Raw genomic sequence first — 19,324 nt, forward strand, 5'->3', positions numbered from 1 at the left:
GGTGCAGGTGTGGAACTGGGGTCACTAAGACTGAGCACCAGGAGCTCCAGCTTCCGCCCGTTAGAGAAACCAGCCCTGGTGTTGCCTTGGAGGCCCGTGTAGTGTTTTCTGCCCTCATCCCATACCGGATCTCGCAGATATTTCTGCCGAGTATCAGATGAGAATCTATTTCTAAAGACCATTGGGGGTTAGGGGTGGGTGACAGGGCTGGAGGGGGAGTTAAAAACGAATAAAAATCTCTCAGCTACAGAACCCAAAGACACCACTTCCCTCCGCATTCACAGCATTTCTCAGCGGTCCCCGGTGGCCGTTTCTGCGGGGACGCAGCATCTGCCTCACTTGCCCTCAGGCCCCATGGGCTGCTGGTCGACCTCGGGATCTACCAGAGATGATGCAAACGCCGACTGAACAATCTGAAACCCAAAGGACTCGAGGAGAGACATGTTCTGCTGGGGAGAGAAAGGTGAGCCAAGGGCAGGGCCCAGGTCCCCCAGGGGGCCCCCGAGGGCCCGGACATGCACCTTCTGGATGTGTTTGTTCAAGTAGGACTTGGAGCGGAAGAAGCTCCCGCACTCGGGGCAGGGGTACTTCTTCTCCCCGTCAGACTCCATTTTGTTTTTGGGGACCGCCATGTCACAGGAGAAGGATCCATTGGTGCTCTGTTTCTCGGGCGTCTTCAGGTCGCTGGCATCCGAGAGGTCACCGTAGGAGTCGGAGCTCTCAATCGGATCCTGATGTGAGCATTTCTGGCCTTCTAGGAGGAAACAGAACACAGAGGAGCGGTGAGGCCAGGCTATGGGGATGCCCCCTCGGAGGGGTCGCCAGGGGCCAGCTCACAGGCTCGTGGAGGGCAGCCGATGGCCAGCCACCGCCCAGCAGAACCCACAGAGGTTCAGCTGGTCAGTCAGGGAGCCTGGCGTGCCTACAGGGGTGAGACAGCAGGGCCTGGGGCTGCCAGCCTCCCTCGCCGCAGACTCTTCATGCAGGCGCACGTGTACTGCTCACCACCATCTCGGCCTGCTTCAAGGAAGGGTATGGAGAGGGGACCTCCTCTGTCTCCACCCAGGACAACCCAAGACCCCCAGCTCCTAGGCGCTCTCTTGGGTGCCTCTGAGGGTAAAACAGCTGTTGTGATGATGCTGAGCAGGTACGTCAGTGGCCTCACCTCTGCACCAGACTGGCTGCACCCTAGCAAGGCAGAACCAGAGCCGTGGGCTCCTCAACCCAGGCAGACCCTATCGTCGGCTGAGTCAGAGCCAGTCCTTGACCCAACGCTGCAAACACAAGCCCTGCCCTCACTGCCTCTGCCTGCCAGAAGCCTTCCAGGCCAAGTTGCCAAAGCACACAGCTTAGAAGGAACTAAACAACTCAGTCGGCCAGCTGTCCCTACGCAGGGCCGAGAACAAGCTGGTCCTCGAGACAGCCCTCACTGATCTGCCTTGCCCGGCCCACACGTGAATCCTCCACAATGAGCTCCTTCCTGCCTGGGTTCAGAGCGCCATGCCAGAAAGGGAAGTCTGTGATGGGAGCGTGGAGCATGCCATCTCTGCCATCTGCCAAGCCCCTGGCATCATCCCCAAGGCAACAACAACTTGAAAAACCACAGAACAACCCGAATCAACAAGTGGAGGTGGGGCCTAGGGAGCTCTACGCAAACCAAACTCGGAGTCGGCACCATGCATCTCACAAACGCGGCCAGAGGCTCTCCGGAAAGGGCTGGTCACAGCAACCAACTACCCCTACCAAGGGGGAAGCCAGACCTTGGCTCCACCTGCCCACAGGGTCAAAGGAGAAGAAAGCATTCAGCCACAGCTCCACGCCATCCTTAAAGGGCCACAGGCAATGGACAGGCCCAGAGGCTCATCATGCAGGGCTCCTCTTCCTGCCCTGGGCCCGGGGCGTCCCTGCAGGGCTCTGGACGTGGGGGCTGGCCAGGAGCGAGGAGGGTGCTGGGGAAGAGGAGGCGGGGGCTGGATCTCGGCAGGGCCCTAAAGCCTCACTCACCACCCTGGAGTGAGATTCCCCACTGTAACTTTTGTCCTGGAGGCCACTGCCACTCAGATCTCGAGCCTCCTTGAGGCGGCCAGCAAGCCGGCAGCCTTCACGCCTCCCCACGCCCGGCCCAGCGCCCCCACAACACAGCCTGCGCAGAGAAGCAAAGTGCAGAGCAAGGGGTCGCTTGCCTTTGTTGCCATAGGTCCTGGCGCAGTGGAACGCTGCTCCCCCATTCGGGATGGGCTCCTGGTGCCTGGAGACCTGGGGAAGGGGAACACCGTGGTGGGTTTTAACATGGACCTTTAAGTAGGAGGCAGAGGAGAAACCTAAACAAGACAAAAGGAGATGAGATCCCGCAGCCGGCACACAGACACCTCTCTGCTTCCCCCACGCCTCTCCTCTGGCCGCACTGGCTAGCACTCCTAGAAGGGGCCCCTCCTTGGCTCAAAGGCGCTGCAACCACAGGAGCCACCTGGCTCAGGAGGGAGGGTGGCACTGTCCTCGAGTCGGCTTCTCTGCAGAGCCCGCTCTGCAAGGCTGTGGAGGCTGCCTGGAGGGATGGCCTGAGATCCCACTCCGGCCAGGGCCAGAGGCCAACTGCCTTGGCTCGCTTGGCACCTCAGTAACAAGTGGTCTGAACGGATGGTCCACAGCCCCAGACCAGCTGCAGGGGCCACGGCTAGAAATGCTGTCAGGAGAGTACATGGGGCTCCAGGGCAGCCACGGGACTCCAGCCGGCAGAATGCTGCTGAACATGTGTGAAGGCAAACCATCTGCACAAGAAGCCAGACGGAGGCAAGATGAAATCCCAAAGAAATGCCTCCGGGAGTCCCCCTTCTTCTACCTGTTAAGACATGCTCTATTTTGCAAACTTTCTCACCTTCAGAATAACTGGGTTTAGTAACTGTTCAGACCTTTTGAAGAACAATGAAAATAGGAAGTTATGTTAAAGGGGGTGTGCAGTCATCTCTTATTCACGGTGGTCTTCTTGGTTCGGTTTTGGAGGATCCAACAGGTTCACTTAAGGAAGAAGAAATAGGCACAATCCTTGTCTTTATTTTGGGGGAGGGGCAATCCAACCTTCTGGGATCTGCTCCAGACCCACCCAGATGCTCCAGTCAGTTTGAGCCTCGAGATGCCTTGGGCTGGGAAGAGTGATCTCGGGCCAATTTCCACAGCAGCCACGAGTCCAAGGAGATGGAACCAGGTGGGCCAAAGGATTTCCACTTGGGTTTCCGCAGGAAGGAGCTGGGACATCAAATCCTCCCACAGTCAAGGATCCGAAAGTGCCTTCGGCAGGAACCAAAACTTTTCGGCAAAAGGCCCACTTGGGGCGCTATGCCTAGATGGTGTCCCTTTAGTCCACTCCAGATGCAGCTGACACATCCTCGGGTACTTTCGTTCCCTCGTTAAATTACAGTCACGGGGTAGCAGTGGGATCCACTACTAATGGGCTAGAGGCTGGAGAGTACTGTGTAATGTCTGCACAAGACTTGTTTGAAAAAAGTCTGAATTGGCCTGGGCTTTCAAATGCTACTGGAACTACAATAAAGGTCACCTTCAGAGAGTGACAGAGGTGTGCAGGCCCAGCGCACTGCATGCATCGCTCTGTGCTTTGCAGCCACATGTACAGCTGCTAAATGGCAGAGCCTGGACTCTAACCCCAGGACCACGTGCCACCATGTGGTCCTTCACCACTGGGCAGACTCTCTGATAGTCTCTGTGTCTTGGTCCTGGCCCTAGAAACATCCTTTCAACTTTTGCAGTAGGCTCCATTATCACCATTTACATTCCTGTATTTCTCGGCCATGTTGGTGGATTAGAATGAAAGCTGCTGGTAGACAGGCTGACCTGTGGGAATCTTATTCAACAAACATCCCCCCGATGGTAGCAGCTGGTGGTTCTGGAGGGAAATGGGGGGCTGGGTGAATCTTCCTTCTTTTCCTGACAAAGAAGACCCTCCTGGACCAGATGCTGCTGTCCTGCCCTGCCTGGTAGAGCACGATGTCCTGCACTGTGACGAAGTCGTCTGCCTGGGGCCAAGCAGGGGACAGACTGACTTATGAGGGTCCCATATAAACACTCCTCAGAGGGAGGCTGTGGTCAGGAAGGAGCAGATGAGACTCACAGGACAGAGGATCTCAGCCCTGCCCCATGGATGGCGCTACGGCCCTGGCAACCAACAGAAATATCAGGACTTTCCGACTGATGCGATGATACCACTTTAGAAGGGAATTTTTTTCTTTGTTTTTTAATCCCTTGCGGGGCCCTCTGAAGTGGTTTGAAGCACTCTCCACAGTGCACCAGGGCAGGGCCACTGCAATCAAGAGGGACGGGAAAGGAGGGAAGGAGCACCAGGAATATTTACTCCTTGTGGGAAGAGCTGTGCTGGGGAACACAGCAGATGCTCAATGAAAACTCACTGTTTTCTCCCGAAAAATGGTCTGGGGACCACGTGGCAGGGTCCCCTTGACGCTGCCCCAGCTGCAGACTACTTACTATCTATAGCAAAACCACATGGCGAGTGGTAGGCGTGGATCCACAGTTGCCACCTAAAGCCCAGAATTTAAACACAGAGCAGCTCAGCAGCCAAGTTTTGGGGTAAAACAGAAGCCGAGTTTCTGTGAATGTATCTTTGAAGCCAGACACATTTGGCCGGAATTCTAAACTCACCTGCCTGTTCACCACTGATTAACCAAGAACCAAAGAGGAAGCTTTATAGAAGCATCAGAGTGATGGGGACACTGAGCACACACGTGACTCCACCACCACCGACAGGCCACCCTCTCTCACGCTCCAGATACGGAGAACATGCTACCACGAGGCTACTGTTTCTCCACTGCATTTTCTTGCCTGGTGTGCTGTAATTCATACTCTGGAAGCAAACCCTCCTTGGCAGCTTCCACATCTGTGCAGGGGTCAGGGACGGCTTTCTTGTCCACACCTGGGTGGGGCTGTGCCCAACTGAGCCGTGCTGGAGTGGGGGCACCAAGTAGGCTTGGGTCAGCTCAGTCCAGGGGACGGCAGGCTGTCTGCGTCTACCACTGGTGCTTGCCTCTGGCTGGAGAGAAGGCTTTCTCTACCCTTTAAGCAGATATTTGAGTGCAAGTGTTGTCTCGGTCAAAGACAGATTCCCAATACGCTTTCCTGCTCCCTCCCTCACACCAGTACATACACATCTACACAAAGACCCTGCTAACAGAAACTTAAAAGAAGGGAAATCGTGGCAATCTACCAGGTCCTTCCCACTGTTCAACTCAACTGATTTCCTCAACTTGAACGTGGGAAACAGGCTTTTGTAGCCATCATACTCCTCCCACTGCAAGTTATCTTCTCTGCAGATGGGATGGTCTACATCCTGATATGTCTCCAGGACAAAGACAAGGTCATCTGTCTCCAGTGTGGGGCTGGGCCACCAGCTGCATCTCCTCTCTCCCATTCTTCACAGGCAAGAGTTGTTTGTGTGGCTGCAAGTAGGCAGATGGATGGGTGGTTAAGCTGATTGCTTAAGAATTGCTGGGACTGGAGGATCTCAGGGCACCTGGAAATTCATCTGATCCTGCCTCACCAGCTAACCGGCTGGCTGAACGTTAGCCTTTGCTTGAACCCTTGTAGAGAGAACATCCATATATTCCTGCAGCTCCTGTAGTCACAGCCTTGAAAGGACGGCCCAGAGCTCCCTGCATTCTGATTCCAGTGTCTCAGTGTCTTTGGCGGCCTATCCTCTTCCTGGAAAAACTGCCTTCCCCTTCCTCTTCTTTTTTGGAGGGGAAGGGAGGCGTCTTTTCCCATTTCTGCCGAAGAAATGAGTCCAGAGGTAGAATCCTGCTCCTTCTCTTCTGATGAAGACCAAAATTGTTTTCTCTTCCTTCTGAGGATCCAGGGTGGTTTAGACTAGAGCCCTCTTCTGTCTTCTTGGAGGAATGGGACTTCCTGCTCTGACTCTGGGACCCAAAGCTGGGTTTTTCTGTTTTAGCTTTTGGTTTTTTTTTTTTTTTGGCCATGCCACGCAGCTTGTGGGATCCTATTTCCCTGACCAGGGACTGAACCCAGGCCCTAGGCAGCGAGAGAGTGGAGTCCTAACCACTGGGCTGCCAGGGAATTCCCCCAAAGCTGTTTTGCTTACGACCCAGATCTAGCGTTGGATTTTCTGAGGAAAGGTGGGCTCTGGTTCTACTCTCCCGGCACCCCCACCCCAGCCACGTGGCCTGTGGCTGCTGTCCAAGTCCTCTTTACCAGACCAGGGAAAACAAATCCTGACGTACAATAGTTGTTGGCTTTGCCACATCAGCTGTCTCCTAACTGGGTCGACTTTCCCTGATATTCCCGGCTGCTCGCAGCTTTTCTTTCCTCCTGAGCGGGGCCCACAGGGGCTGTGGCCCTGGGTCCCCTACTCAGCTCCCCGCCACTCTGTAGTCCAGGCTTTATCTCAGTTTCCTCATTGGCGTCCTCCTCCGCCCTAACTGGTTTACCACCTCTGGTTTCTGACACCAACTCTCAGGCTGAGAACTTCAACCCTGAAACCCCGACAGTACGCCCACTGACAGCACCGTTGCAGCAGGTCTCGAGTTAGTTGGGGACGCGGTCAGGAAGCCATGGGATGAAGCGAAACAAGGAACCATCTCTTCCTAGAGCTGGGCAGCCACAGCCTGATAGCTCTCTCCACACACAGCCCCACTGCTAGCTCCCCGGAGGAAGCTCCTGCCAGAAAGGGCTCTATTGACATATCAGAAAATAGGACAGATGCTTAAGCAGCTTTTCTGACCACCTCCCTGCTCCCACAGCAGGTTTCCTGGTGGTACAAAGGTTGACATCGAATGGCCTTCAAGGCAAACCCCGGGTGTGCAGTCCCCGGGAGGAACCCAGCTCAGGGCACCAAGAGGACACCCAGCCACTCAGCAGACTCCCTCCACCAGCAACCTCAGGGCATGTGGAGATAGCACAGGACTCAAAGTTTCCAGCCAAGGACTGCAGGGGGGTTGCACCTGGTTCAAATCAGAGTGTCAGCGAGCTGTGTCTTTCCTGACAGTTACAAAGTGTAAGGAGGGCCTCCCAAGTGTGCTTCTGCTTGCAGGGTTCAGAGAACTTTCACCTACCTTGTCTCCTGGGATCCTCACAGCAACCCTGTGAGGTGGGCAACGGGGATGTTCTCAACCCCGTTCAGAGATGAAGAGACTGAGCCTTCGAGAGGGGAAGGGAGAGTTCAAGGTCACACAGGAGGGTGAGGTGGGAGGGGCCAGCTAAACCCTGGGTCCCCTGCCTCCTAGCTTAGTGCTCAATCCACTAAGCCACACTCAAGACTTCCAGAAGTGTTGCGACAAGAGTGTCCCGGGAGATAGGACTCTCCAGCCACGTCCCCGCCTGGCCAAAGCAAGCGCACCATGCAGAAGCATCCTCACGCTCACCAGACAGCTGCCCCAACTCCTTCAGCAGATAAGGCGCAGCCTCCTCCACTGACGCTGCTTGCAAAACACGAACCTCAGCCCTTCTAACAGCCAACGAGCCCTGGCAGAAGCTCAGGGACAGGCCAGACTTCATCCAACACCACACCAGGGCCACAGATGCCACCTAGGCCAACCTCAGCCGCAAGCACGCTGCCCTGCTCAGAGCACCTGCCACTTTCCGCTCTCATCAAGGCCACAATCTACCTGGGCCTGGGCTCTTCTGACCATTTGTGCTAGAAAGTTTTGGCCCTTGTCCATCTCCAGACTCAACGTCCTTACCTGGCTGCTGACTTTCACGTGCCAGTGGATCAGCCAGCAAAGCTCTTGAGCAGGACCCCTCATTCTCCCACCTCTTGAGGCCTAATGACTCCCACCAACCTCAGTAGTTCAGCGCATCCATCCTGCCCCCTGGGCAGCAGGTGTGTCATGGGCCCAAGCCTGGGAACAACACTCTCTGCTGTTCCCACTTGCTGAGCCCCTGGCAACTCCCATTCCAAGCACCCCAGGTTTCTTGGAAAGGAAAGGGTGACAAACAGCTAGCTGGGAGATAAGATGTTTATCGCTCAGTGGGAAGGGAGGGAGGGCTGGCCGTGCAGAGTGGAGCCTGAGGCAGGGTGGTCAGACACCCCCCGGCCTCCCACACGGGCTCAGGCCCATCCCCTGGACATGAGGAAGTAGCAGGAAGATTACCTCGGTTACAGATACTGCAGAAGTTGCTGGGCCCCTCGCTGTGCTTCTTCAGGTGGTCTGCCATGTACGCTGCCCTCAAGTACTTCCCGCATACCTGGCAGGGCACCTTGTCTTCATGACAGGCCAGGTGGGAGCGCAGACGGTCTCGGGTGGCAAAAGAAGCATTGCAGGTCTGAGGGCAGAAAGGAAAACGGGGTGAGGTAAAAGCTGGCGTCCACACCCGAATCCGTACCGAGCACACTGTGGCACAAAGCCATTTCCGGCCAACACAGGGACTCCCTGTATAAAGAGAACTTCAGAATGCGGCCAGGCTTCCTCCCCAGATGCCAAGTAAGCCGCTCCTACTCCCCATGGTCTTCCCCACAGGACCCCTGAGCTAGGATCACTGGTTCCCACTGGCCCCCAACATGCACATTACATGGCAGGCTGAGTTCTGCAAAACAAAAGAGCTAGGGGTTTTCATTCTTAAACATTTAAGAACTGATGTTAGTTGCATTGGCTGTAAGTGAATTTACAGAAGAGCTATTGGCATATAAACGGAACAGTCTTCACCTTCTCCACCCTGGGTTTCCCCTGGTTGCTTTATACAAAGAATCTAATTTACTCACTTTATTCAAAAGCAACATTAATCGTGGCCACAGGGAAATGGAAAGGAAAGGCAGGACAGAACACAGAGATTACTCTTCATAGTATCCGTGTGCGTTTGTATTGAGAAAGCAGCCCATAAAGTGACTGTCAATTTTGCGAATGTGAAAATTAGCAGAGAGTGAGGGCCGGAGGCTCCGGGGGCATCTGCGGAACCCCAGTGCTGGTGCCAACAAGGATGGCACCACCCTGCACTGACCAGTGCCCCCCCACCGTGCCAGGCAGGCCCCAGACTCCACCTTCAGAGGCCTTCATCGCATGCAGTGCATCCTCACGGTGGCCCTCGAGGCAGGCCGTGGTCTCACCCCACCGGCCAGGAGCTGCAGTCAGTACCACACCCTGGGAAGGCAGACCCGGGTCCCCTGACTCGGTCTCAGCCCTGGGTCTACCCCCAACATCTCTCCCCCAGCCCGGGCCTGCATGGCTTCCCAGCCTTGGAGGTCACAGAATGTCGGGAAAGCCCTCAGGAGAGTTGAATCTGGTGACCTTCACTATTTTGGATCCACGGATGTGTCTCAGGAGTTCTAGTCAAGGTTGACTCATTTCTTTTCTCTGTACCTGTGTTTACCATTTTAGAGCCACAAGAGAAAGCAACATTCACCTTTAATTGCATCACAGACCGAACGTTAACCCATTGAAGACCCGCCACCCTGTTAACTGGCTAGAATGGAGGTGTTCCTGTGGCTCCACTGAACAGAAACAGATCCCGAGATCCTGAGACCTTAAGGTAAGCGTCTGAACACTGTCACCACGTACAACGTCTATCTATTGCTTTACTGTACAATCAGAGCGAGAAACAAATGCATTCGATGCTGTGGAGGTAGAAGACACCATGGTTGCTACCCCAACCCCAAATGTCTGCATCAGGACCAGCTGAGCTCTTCTTAGTCGTTATCTTTTGAATAAATGTTACATATTTGAATAGAACAATTTATGCTAATAAAATACAGTTGACCCTTGAACAGTTTTCCACGGTTTGAACTGACCCTTGAACAGTTTTCCAGGGTTTGAATTGAACGAGTCCACTTATACGCGAATTTTTTCAACAGTAAATACTACGGTAGGTGGTACACCATCTGCAGTTTGCTGAACCCGCGGATATGGAACCGCGGACGTGGAAGAATCGCATACACAGAGGGCCGACACTAAGTTGTATGTGTATGTGTATTTTTGACTGCTCGGAGGGTCGACGCCCCTAACCTCCGTGTTGTTCAAGGGTCAAGTGTACTGCTTTCATGTTTTATAGATTGAGTTTATTCATCTGACAAATGAGGGAGCTAAGTTTAGAGAGTAATTTGCACAAAGCACAGGGCTCAGCTACTAGAGAAAGCAACACCCTGCCACAGCAGGGCCAGTGCCCTACCAATCCTCCTGGCCACCCTGGGGTATTCCCCTCCTCCCCGATTTACAGCCGGGCAGACAGAGGCCCTGAGAGGACTCGGGGCAGCTGGACTGAGAACCAGCTCCTGAGCATGTGTTCTTACCACCTCCAGCCTCAGCAGAGGTAGCTTCTGGTGAAAGGTGTGGATAGTTTTTATCAGTGTACTTGGTAGCCAGGGCTGTCCTGATAGAGGTGACAGGATCTGTGCAGGGAAACTTGAGCACTTAGGTGATTCAGAAAGCACCATGGGTGCTTGGTCTCATGGCCACAGGTGGGCCCCCCGTCAGGTACCTTGTGACCCAACCATAGGCCACAGTGGGTGGAAAACTGAGTCTTCCCCCAGCCCCACCAGACTGTAAACCAGAGTAAGGGGTGCCATGAACACCTGCGGGAGAGAGGGGTGCACCTGTCGATTTATCTGGGGACGAGAGCTGGCTTGGCCGGACAGCGACTTGAGGACCACCGCTACAGTGACGAGAGGCAGGGTGGTCTACACTGCAGAACTCAAAGGAGCCAACCACAGACCAGGTGTTAAGAAAATGCAGCTGAAAGCGCACATTCAGGATCCCACCTTCTGTGGCCCCTGGGAGAGGGTGCCACTAGAGGGATGAGATGCCTTGTTTTGCTCGCCAGCTTTCTTTTGGGATGTGTCCCTTAAAGCACTGCCTGTCATACTTTGCTAACGAAAGATAATGGACAGCCAGACTTCAATTATCCACAAGTGGATTATCCATTTGGGGGATTAGCTAAGCAAAATTAAAGCTGCAGACCAGGCTGAGTCCTCCCGCCCTGTCCTCCACTGATTATCTCTCAAGGAATGAAAGCAAACTTTAGCCTGAGCAAACATAATTAGGAATGTAAATCTGCTGCTGGGAAAACAAAACAAAACACAAATGCAACAAAAACTATTACTGTGTTACAAAGCCAAGCTGAAATGGTGGTTGGCTTCTCTGTGCCAGGATTGACCCCTTGTGGCTGGAGTACCCAAGGCTTTCTGGAGGAACTGTGAAAGTGCCCAAGTCCGAGTCTAGGCCTGCCAGAAGTTCAGACAACACCAAACATAAAAGGCCTGGTCACTTAACCCAGGAGAGAAAGGAGAGAAAGGCTGAGGAGAGAGATGGATCTCAAAGAAGGGGGTGCCCGGAACCTCCATGCTGGGGCCACTCAAGAGAAAAACACTTCCTGTCCTGGAGGCAGGGAGAAGGCAGAGGGACCCTGACGGGATCAGCATCCCCATCGATCGCCGGTGGTGCTGGGAACCGACACCTCGCCCCAGCCCTGCGCACAGGCAGCCTGCTATTGCTGGAGGCACACCTGCAGGGTCCTGGCCCAGCCCCCACAGAGGTTCATCACCACTCAACACTGAGCCCCAGCCAGGCTCCCTTCCCTCCCTGCCAGTTTCTCCCCATCCCAGACTTCCGAATGCTCTTCTTCCCAAGGGTTGAACAGCTCAGGAATGGGGCCTCAGTGGTACCAGGGACACCAGTGCACACCTACTCTTGGTGGCCTTTGAGCCTGGCAGCCTCAGGGGGTATCTTAAGTAGTCTTTTCTATAGCCTTAGAAAAGTCTGAGGGCAATGCATGTGGGCTCAGCACCATGGGCCTTGCTGGCCCCCTTCTTCTCGAGGGTGTCAGCTCCCTTATTCCCACTTCAATTCCTAATGAGTTATCCCTCCAGCCCAAACCCTCCAACTAGCCCCCGAGAAGTGGGGCCACTGGGAGCAATGGGAGAGGTCTGAGCTGTTCTAGCCTCTCGGCTTCAGGCTGAACTCCATCTGGGGTCAATGTCCCAGCCCACAGCACTCACAGATCAAGCAGCATTGGGGCATCTGAGCCATCTAAGGACACTGAGGCCAAACCCCAAGGAGACTTGCGTGTCACTGCCAAGCCTGAGCCCCCATGCCCCCACGTTCGGAGGGCCTTTCCCCTCAAGGTGTGGCACCCGTCTCTTAACTGGCCCCTACTGTCTCCTCTCTGGCATCAGGAGGGACCGAGAGGTATGGCTCATGCCCAACTCTGCCAGAGGCTAAAAGAACCAACTCCCAGAGAGCTGTCTCTTCACCTCTGATACTTTCAGCAGACACACCATGCAAAACAGATGCCCCTGCTGTTTAACAAAGCCCAGGCACACCTGGCCAGCCAGCTCAGAGCCTGAGAGGCAGCACGTCTTCACCTGCACCTGCCAGGTCACTGTTAGGGGAGTTCTGGCTGTGGGGCTGGAGGCAAGGCCAGCAGGATTGTGAGAGTGTGTGTCGGAGGGGCAGGGCAGGAGCAGGCTCATACACCAAGGGACAGTGATGTCAGTGTTATGACACAGACCAAGGACAAAACACACAAAGCCTCAAACGTTAGAATGAAAACTTTTATCATCACTCCTATTATTCCCGCAGAGCCCGCGGGGGCTGAAGGGCACACCACTGGGATCCGATGGAGGTCTACATCTGCTTTATCAGCACCCAAAGCCATATATTGGGATGACCCAATGTAAAGCTACTGGTTAATCTAGTTCCTGAGCAGACCTGCTAATAAACCTCAAAACCACAAAAGTCTAATTCACAAGCCAGAAATGAAAGCGGACCTGTGTGAGTGGGAAGGGACGAGGGCAGCATGGTTGGCCCAGTTGGAGTTGCACCGGAGTCTCCTCTCCTCTGGAGGAGGATTCACTCCCAGAGTCGGGGGAGGAGTGGCCAGGCCCCATTCTAGAAACCCCTTAGGGGAGGTGATGCCAGGGGAGGGGAAGCATGTAAAAGCCGGTGGCTTAGTTCCTAGGAAAGCATCAACCTTCAGGCAAGGACAGACACCCAGGGGTACCATCTGCTAAAGAGGGAAAACAAGGCAAGAGAGCCCAGAAAGAAACGTGGAGACCATGGGGAGGACCAAGGAAGGAGCCCTTTGCTACCCCTATTTGGGGTCCTTGAGCTGGGAAAGAGTCCAAGTCACCCAGGGAGGAGCTGGGCATAGTGGGCAGGGACCACTCTCCTGGCCTCTCCCAAAAGCAGGGGGCTCAGACCACTGCCACTGCCGTTCCCCTCCACAGAAAACCCTCTCGGGAGGCCCCGGCTAGCCCACAGGCCACTGGGTAAAGGCCCGGCTGCCCTCTGGGGCAGTCCAACCCTGCCTCAGATAGCCCGGCGGGGCTGGGCAGAAGAGAGCGTTGCTGGAGGGTGCCGGGCCCAGGTTTTCGAGGGCTGGGAAGGATTTTTTTAGAGAAAGGGAAAAGGCGGTGTCAGGAACCGAATGGGACGACCTCCACAAAGCAGGCTGGGCAAAGTCCCATGATGGCAGGTCGCTAGGAAGAGATTCCAGGGGCGGCAGGCCGCTGCTGCTCCCAACCCACACCTGGAAAAAGGGCAGAGAGTGCAGGTTACCCCCCCAGGCCACCGGGCATGCCCCCACTGCCCTCTGGGCTCCTCCTACTCTGCTGGGCTGCTCAGCACACTACCTGGGAGAGTCAGAATGTGCTCCGTGATGAGAGACAGAGGGAGAGGAGGCAGCGAGGCACAGGCGCATCCCAGCAGGCCCACCCCTGGTCGCCTGGCCGTCTGGGAACACCACCGCACCTGGCCCCTGGGGGCTCTCTGCCCCACCTACAGCACGTCCATCCCTCCCTATTATCGGTCTCCCCAGACCCTCCTCCTTGCCACCAACAGGATAAAGAGAAAGAGGTCACCCCATCAGACATTGCAGTAAGCACCCCACAACTCTGTTTCCCACTCAGATGGTGGGAACTTGGCCCAGGAAAGGGGGGACGACCAAGGAGAAGATAGAAGTGTGTTTTCCACCCACACAGGAATGCTCAGTGGCCAGGAGAGGAAGCTCAATTTTCTGGGCATCACAGAGCCCCCAGATATTGTTCAGCAGACAAACCAAGGGTGAGAATCTTGCCCAGCCTCCCCTACCTACTGCTACACAAAGAGCTCTCAAGGACAGGAAACCACCTCGCTTTCCAGTTCTCAGAAGCCCTTGGCTGTGTGCACACGTGGCTCAGGATGGGTTAAGCAGGTGCCAGTGATCGCACCACTCCCTGCCTCCTTCACCCCCACCCCTGCGGCCTGGTGCCCTGAGCTGAGGGGACCCAGAAGGAGCTCCAACTCAGGTCAGGCTGCCAGGCATACAAGGGGAAGAGTTGTTGGCTGGACCACCAGGAGCCCTTAAGAAGCCATTCCCACCCCATGGTGGCCCCTGCAAACTGCTGGGAACCAGAAGCCGGACCCAGTGGGGTGCCAGTGCCCCCAGGACGACACTTGTGCAATGTGGCCCACCATCCAAGGAGCTGGCAAACGCCAGGAGAGGAAAGCCAAGCAACAGAGCAAAGACAGAGACGGGTTGGGAACCAGGACCCAGCGACCAGGAAGGAGGGGACATCAGCGGTGGGAGGGAGGGGGCTGGGGGAGAACAAAGGAGAAGAGCAGACAGACGGTGGGGGGACAGAGGGGGAGGTGTGCACAGCGGTGGTCAGCCAGCCAGCCCAGCACGCACAGCAGCTGGCTCACGGCCGTAGCTGTGAGGACAGCAGCATTCTCTTTCAGCCCATCCCTGCCCCGGCCCAGCCCCTACCTGACACTTGTGAGGCCGCTCAGAAGTGTGCACCTGCTTGATATGTCCGTTCAAGTGATCAGGCCTAGAAAAGAGAAACAAGAGAGACTTTAAAACAAGACCTTAAGAGAGGGGGCTACAAACTTGGCCAGACCCCTGCCCCCACAAGGCTGGAGAGGACTCCCTCACCCCACCCCAGCATGACAAAGAAAAGTCACCACCCAGCTCTGGCTCCTGAGGCCCAGGCCTCTCTGCCCTGGATTTCTCTAGAGGGGGAAGGGGAGTGAGCGTTTGTCTCTGACCTTGCCTACCCGCCTCCCCCCACCAGAAACTCAATGATTTCTAGGATCCAAGGAGGGGGCTTTAGAATGAGACTGGGCTGCCTTGCTGCAGCCTTTCCGGGAGGGGGTATGTGTGATTCATTGTCCAGACTAAAGCCCCTTAGAAACTCAGCATTCCCCTCCCCCAGCCTCTCCCACCACAGCAGCCAATGAATGCCACCCGGATGGAATTCAGTCCCCAGAGGCCAAGGGATGAAGCCTTAAGCCCCCAGCTGGGCTGGTAAACCAGATGCCCGACAGAGCAGGTGGGCAGGGTCTGCCTGACCGGTAAGACTGGTTCCTGCTTGGGGCCCCTCTGAGGGAGTTCTCCATCCCTACGTTCATACACACAAGGCCCTCAGTACCCAGGCAAATTAAAACGAGCCTTTTATTCTGAATATTCTCTTAAAAGGAAAAACAACCCTCTGCTTGCAGACAAGACTTCAGTTCCTTATCAGGCTCACTAAAAAGTCAATCTAAAACGACATCCTGCCCTCCTTCCTCTCTGTCCAGTGAACATAAAGGGGATCTGTGGGTTCAGGTGGGCTCTGGAGCCACCAGGTCAGAGCAGATCAAAGGCTTCGCTGTTCAGAAGAGACTCTGGGTGCCCAGCTCTGTGCCCCATGATTCCGGGGCTGTGAGAGGCAAGGCCGGAGTCTACTGACCCAGGATAGCCAGTGCTGTGCGGGGGGACATGGAGGCGTGGGAGCGTAAGGAGTCCCAGATGCACTTGTTTCAGTCCCTCCCCCGGCGGCCATTCAAGCGGGGAAAGTCGCTGGAGGAGCCTGGCCTCCCGCCCCCAGAGGGGGCCCCTCGTCTGGTGCCGGAAACACAAAGGGAGCCCAGGGAGAAGAATGGTGAGGCCCGGTGGCTGCGGCCTGAGGAATCCGGCCCCTTCCCACAGGCCCCAAGGAAGAGAGACGGTAGGGCACGCCTAGTGCCAGAGAACTTCCCTGAGGGAAGAGAAAGCAGCTCTTGGCCACATCATCTCAAAATCAGGGCCGTTTACACTCTCCCCAAACCTGACATGGCCCTGCAAGGTCAAGTGAGCCCCCTGCAAGCCTCACACCCCCAGCTCTTGGAGAGGAGCTATTCCATGAGTTAGGAATAGGACAAGTCATGGGGGGTGGGCACCATTCCTCACCTGGAGAAGCCTTTCCCACAGCTCTGGCAGATGTAGGGCTTGCCCACGGACCCATCGTGGGACCGCACGTGGTAGGACATGCGATCTTTCCTCTTGAACCGCAGCCCACACACGGGGCAGGAATAGGGCTTCTCCCCCGAGTGGGACAGCTTGTGCCGATTGAGATGGTACACGTCACGAAAGATCTTGCCGCAGATCTCGCAGGCCACCTGCTTCCTGGTCCGGCTCCTCTTTCGGGGGCCGTCGGGGTCCTCAGAGATGGGTAGCCCATTCTCACCCAGCCTCGGAGGAGGAAGGTCGATGTAGCCCAGCTGGAGGCTGGTGACACCATGCTGGGCCTCGTGCTGCCGGAGCCGGTTGGCATCAGTGAACACCTTCCCACACAGGCCACATGGAAGGATGCCTGCCTCCCTCAGGCCCCCTGGGGACCCGAACATTGAGTCCAGCAGGTTGGCCTTCCTTGGGCGGCCCCGGCCTCGCTTGCCAGTCAGGGGAGGGGCACTGGATGCCACATTGGGGAATGGGGAAGTCAGCAGTTGGGGGGACAGGGGTCCGGCCACCATGGGCAAGCGGTCCACCCCAGGTAACACAGGCAGGGAGGCTTGGCTCGCAATGGCTGCACCAGCCGCCCGAGCTGCCTCCTCCTCAGGCTGCATGCTGCCTGCGATGCCATTGCTGTTGGCTGCCAAGGCTGCCCCATTGGTCATGTCCAAAGGGAAACCCAAGTCCGAGGTCCCAGGGGGACGAAACAGCATGATGTCGGCCCGGGCAGGGGGCACCAGGATCTGCACATTGGACTGTTTGATGACTTCCTGGCAGATCTCAATGACCGACCTCATCAGCAGAAACTTGGCGGCCGTCATAAGCTCGGGGAAGCTCTCCAGGCGAACCACAATGCGGGAAGTGTAGGCGAAGTCCAGGATGTCCCCGAACACCTTGGAGCTGATGGTGTGCATCTCCAGCTCCCGGCTGCCCCCAGCCCCGCCGCCCGGGGCCGCCGCTGCGCCCCCCACGTCAGCGGGACCCCCGTCCGCAGCTCCGCCGTCGCCCAACTGGGCGCTGAACACCGACTCAAAGTACTCGCTGCAGGCAGCCAGCACCGCGCGGTGCGCCGGGAAGCTCTCGTCGCCCACCCGCAGGAGCACGTCGCAGAAGCGCCCGCCGTTTTTGCGCTGCTGGTTCAGGTTGTGCAGCATCTCCGTGCTGTGTCTGCTCACCTGGTAGGTGTAGCAGCCCGACGGGCCGCAGGAAGCGTCGTTCACTCGCTCCATGGCCGCCGCCCCCTCCCCACAAACCGGGCCGCGTCACTTGCCAGCCCCACTCCCTTCCCCTAGGCAGCAAGAAGCGGGGTGCAACGAACGTGTCTACACTCCCCACACGTGCCGGCCCGGGGCTCTGTAGTCTCGCAGGTGCGCGGAGCGCACACGCCCCCTGCCCGGATCGGACTGTCTAGACGGCAGGGCACACCACCTCCCACATAGCTGCCCCCACCCCTGCTGGATCGTGCACTCCTCTCTCCTCTCCGCCCGCCCGCCTCCCCTTCTCGGTCTACCTCCGGGGGGTACGCGAGCACAGAGGTGCGCCCCTCCCGCAAACGCGCCTGCCACCTCCCCTCCCGCCCGCCAGGCGGCGCCGGCGCGCAGCCAAGGGGGCGCGCGCGCGCGCGCGCAGGGAGGAGGAGGAGGGGTTTGTCGCGCAGGCGCGCGCGCCGCGGTTTTTCCCGGGCCCGCTGGGGGCGCGCGCTGCGTCCCCTGCAAAGCGCGAGCCGGGGCGGGGGCGCCGGAGCGGAGGAAACAAAAGGCTAAGGCTAAGGCGGCGGCGGGGCGCGCACCGGGGCGGCAGCGCGGGCCGGGTCCCGGAGCTTGGCGGGCGGAGTCGGTAGCGAAGGCTGGAGCGGGCGGGCGGCGGCAGCGGCAGGGCGGGCCCTTTCCCGGGCCGAGCGAAGGCGGCGGCGGAGCGGCGGCGCTGCGGCCCCGGGCTCCGTGTGTTCGGAGCGGAGGAAAGATGGCAGCGGCTGCACTTCCTCTTGCACTTTCACCCCTGGGGGGAGGAGAAGGAGGGGGCGATACCAACAACACCCCCCCTCCGCTTGCAGAAAAAAAAAAGAAACGGCGAGCTTGGCTTGGGGGGCCCCCGGCGCCCCCGGCCCTGCACGTGCGCACCCGAATCCCTGGCCCGGACCGCCCAGCGCTGCAAACTTTCCACTTTCTTTGTGCCGAGCGCCCCCCCCCTCACCCAGCCGAGGATGCACGTCCCCCCTTCCCTATTTATACACCCCCCCCGCAGCTCCGCTCCCCCCCGCTTCCTGCCCCCCCTCCCCAGTCCCCTGCTCCGCCAATGCTAGCGCAGACTGAGCCCCCGTCCGGCCCCCGCCTCGCCACCCCGCCCGCGGGGCCGGGGGCTGCAGTCTCAGCCCCCCCGGACCAATGCAAACGAAGCGCCTAGCCAGCAAACCAGCTCCCACTGCCCCTCCCTCCCCGCCAAGAGTGGCGGAGAGCGGACGGGGCGGGGGGTGGGGGGAGACCGAGGGGCGCAGATGTGGGCCCCCCAGCCAGCGATGTGCACCCGTAAGTCGAGCGGGCGTTGGCTACCCTTCGGAGCCCCCCTTCGATGCCCGAAATCCCCAGAAGTCGCCTGCAAGCGCCTCCCCGCTACCAACCCCAGAGAGGGCTCGGGGTCCTGGCTGGGGGCAGGCCGAACCTTCGGAGCTGCTTCTGGACCCCGCGCACTGACTGAACCGAAGGGGCTGCGCGCCCGGGAGAGCTGGGGATACGAGGCCATCGTCCACCCTCTCCCCCAAACCGCCACACGCCAGGCTTTGTGCCCCAGGGAGCGGAAAGTAACCAGCTCGGGGAGGCGACAACATAGAGGCAAGGGCGATGGGAAGGGGCAGGGATCCCCGCGCACCCCAGGGAAATGGAGCTACTGGACCCTCCAGGGAGCACCCTTTGGCCTCCTGAGATCGGGAGTATCCCCGGCGCCCGCAGCCCAGCGAGTCGCCGAGCTCTCGGGCCATGAGCCCCGCCGGCGGGCCTGGGCGCTTTGTCCCGGCCGTCCGGGAGATGCTGCCGCGCGCGGGTTGGACACAGAGGTTCATCTGCCTGGGAAGAGCTGGCGGCCGCTGCCAGGCAGCCCAACTTGGAACTCTGGGCTGCAGGCACCGCGTGTG

At 57.7% G+C, this 19,324-nt stretch overlaps 1 protein-coding gene and 1 long non-coding RNA gene across 7 annotated transcripts in view; one reads left to right on the forward strand and one right to left on the reverse strand.

Annotated features, from left to right (window-relative positions):
* The window catches only part of LOC308627097, a 35,021-nt gene extending 25,285 nt beyond the window's left edge, over nt 1–9,736 (forward strand). The window contains exons 6-7 of the long non-coding RNA XR_014017348.1: nt 285–463; nt 9,351–9,736. This is a non-coding gene — a long non-coding RNA (uncharacterized lncRNA). The remainder of the gene's footprint in view (nt 1–284; nt 464–9,350) is intronic.
* On the reverse strand, nt 336–18,379 carry PATZ1 (POZ/BTB and AT hook containing zinc finger 1; the record flags this gene model as incomplete). Of its 6 annotated transcripts, none has more annotated exons than XM_081252810.1 (5): nt 16,156–18,379; nt 14,713–14,776; nt 8,130–8,301; nt 2,184–2,321; nt 336–751 (listed from the first exon to the last, which is right to left on the reverse strand). In XM_081252810.1, the coding sequence occupies exons 1-5, from the start codon at nt 17,424–17,426 to the stop codon at nt 336–338; spliced, it is 2,061 nt and encodes a 686-aa protein (XP_081108936.1). In that variant the 5' UTR covers nt 17,427–18,379. The 6 variants fall into 6 exon arrangements, with proteins under 6 accessions (XP_081108936.1, XP_081108935.1, XP_081108938.1 ...); XM_081252809.1 differs by having other exon boundaries at nt 336–754; XM_081252813.1 differs by having other exon boundaries at nt 577–754; nt 2,184–2,256.
* Nucleotides 18,380–19,324: the final 945 nt, after the last annotated feature.

Source organism: Mesoplodon bidens, assembly GCF_964165515.1.
Source record: "Mesoplodon bidens genome assembly, chromosome: 13".
NCBI classification, from domain to species: domain Eukaryota; kingdom Metazoa; phylum Chordata; class Mammalia; order Artiodactyla; family Ziphiidae; genus Mesoplodon; species Mesoplodon bidens.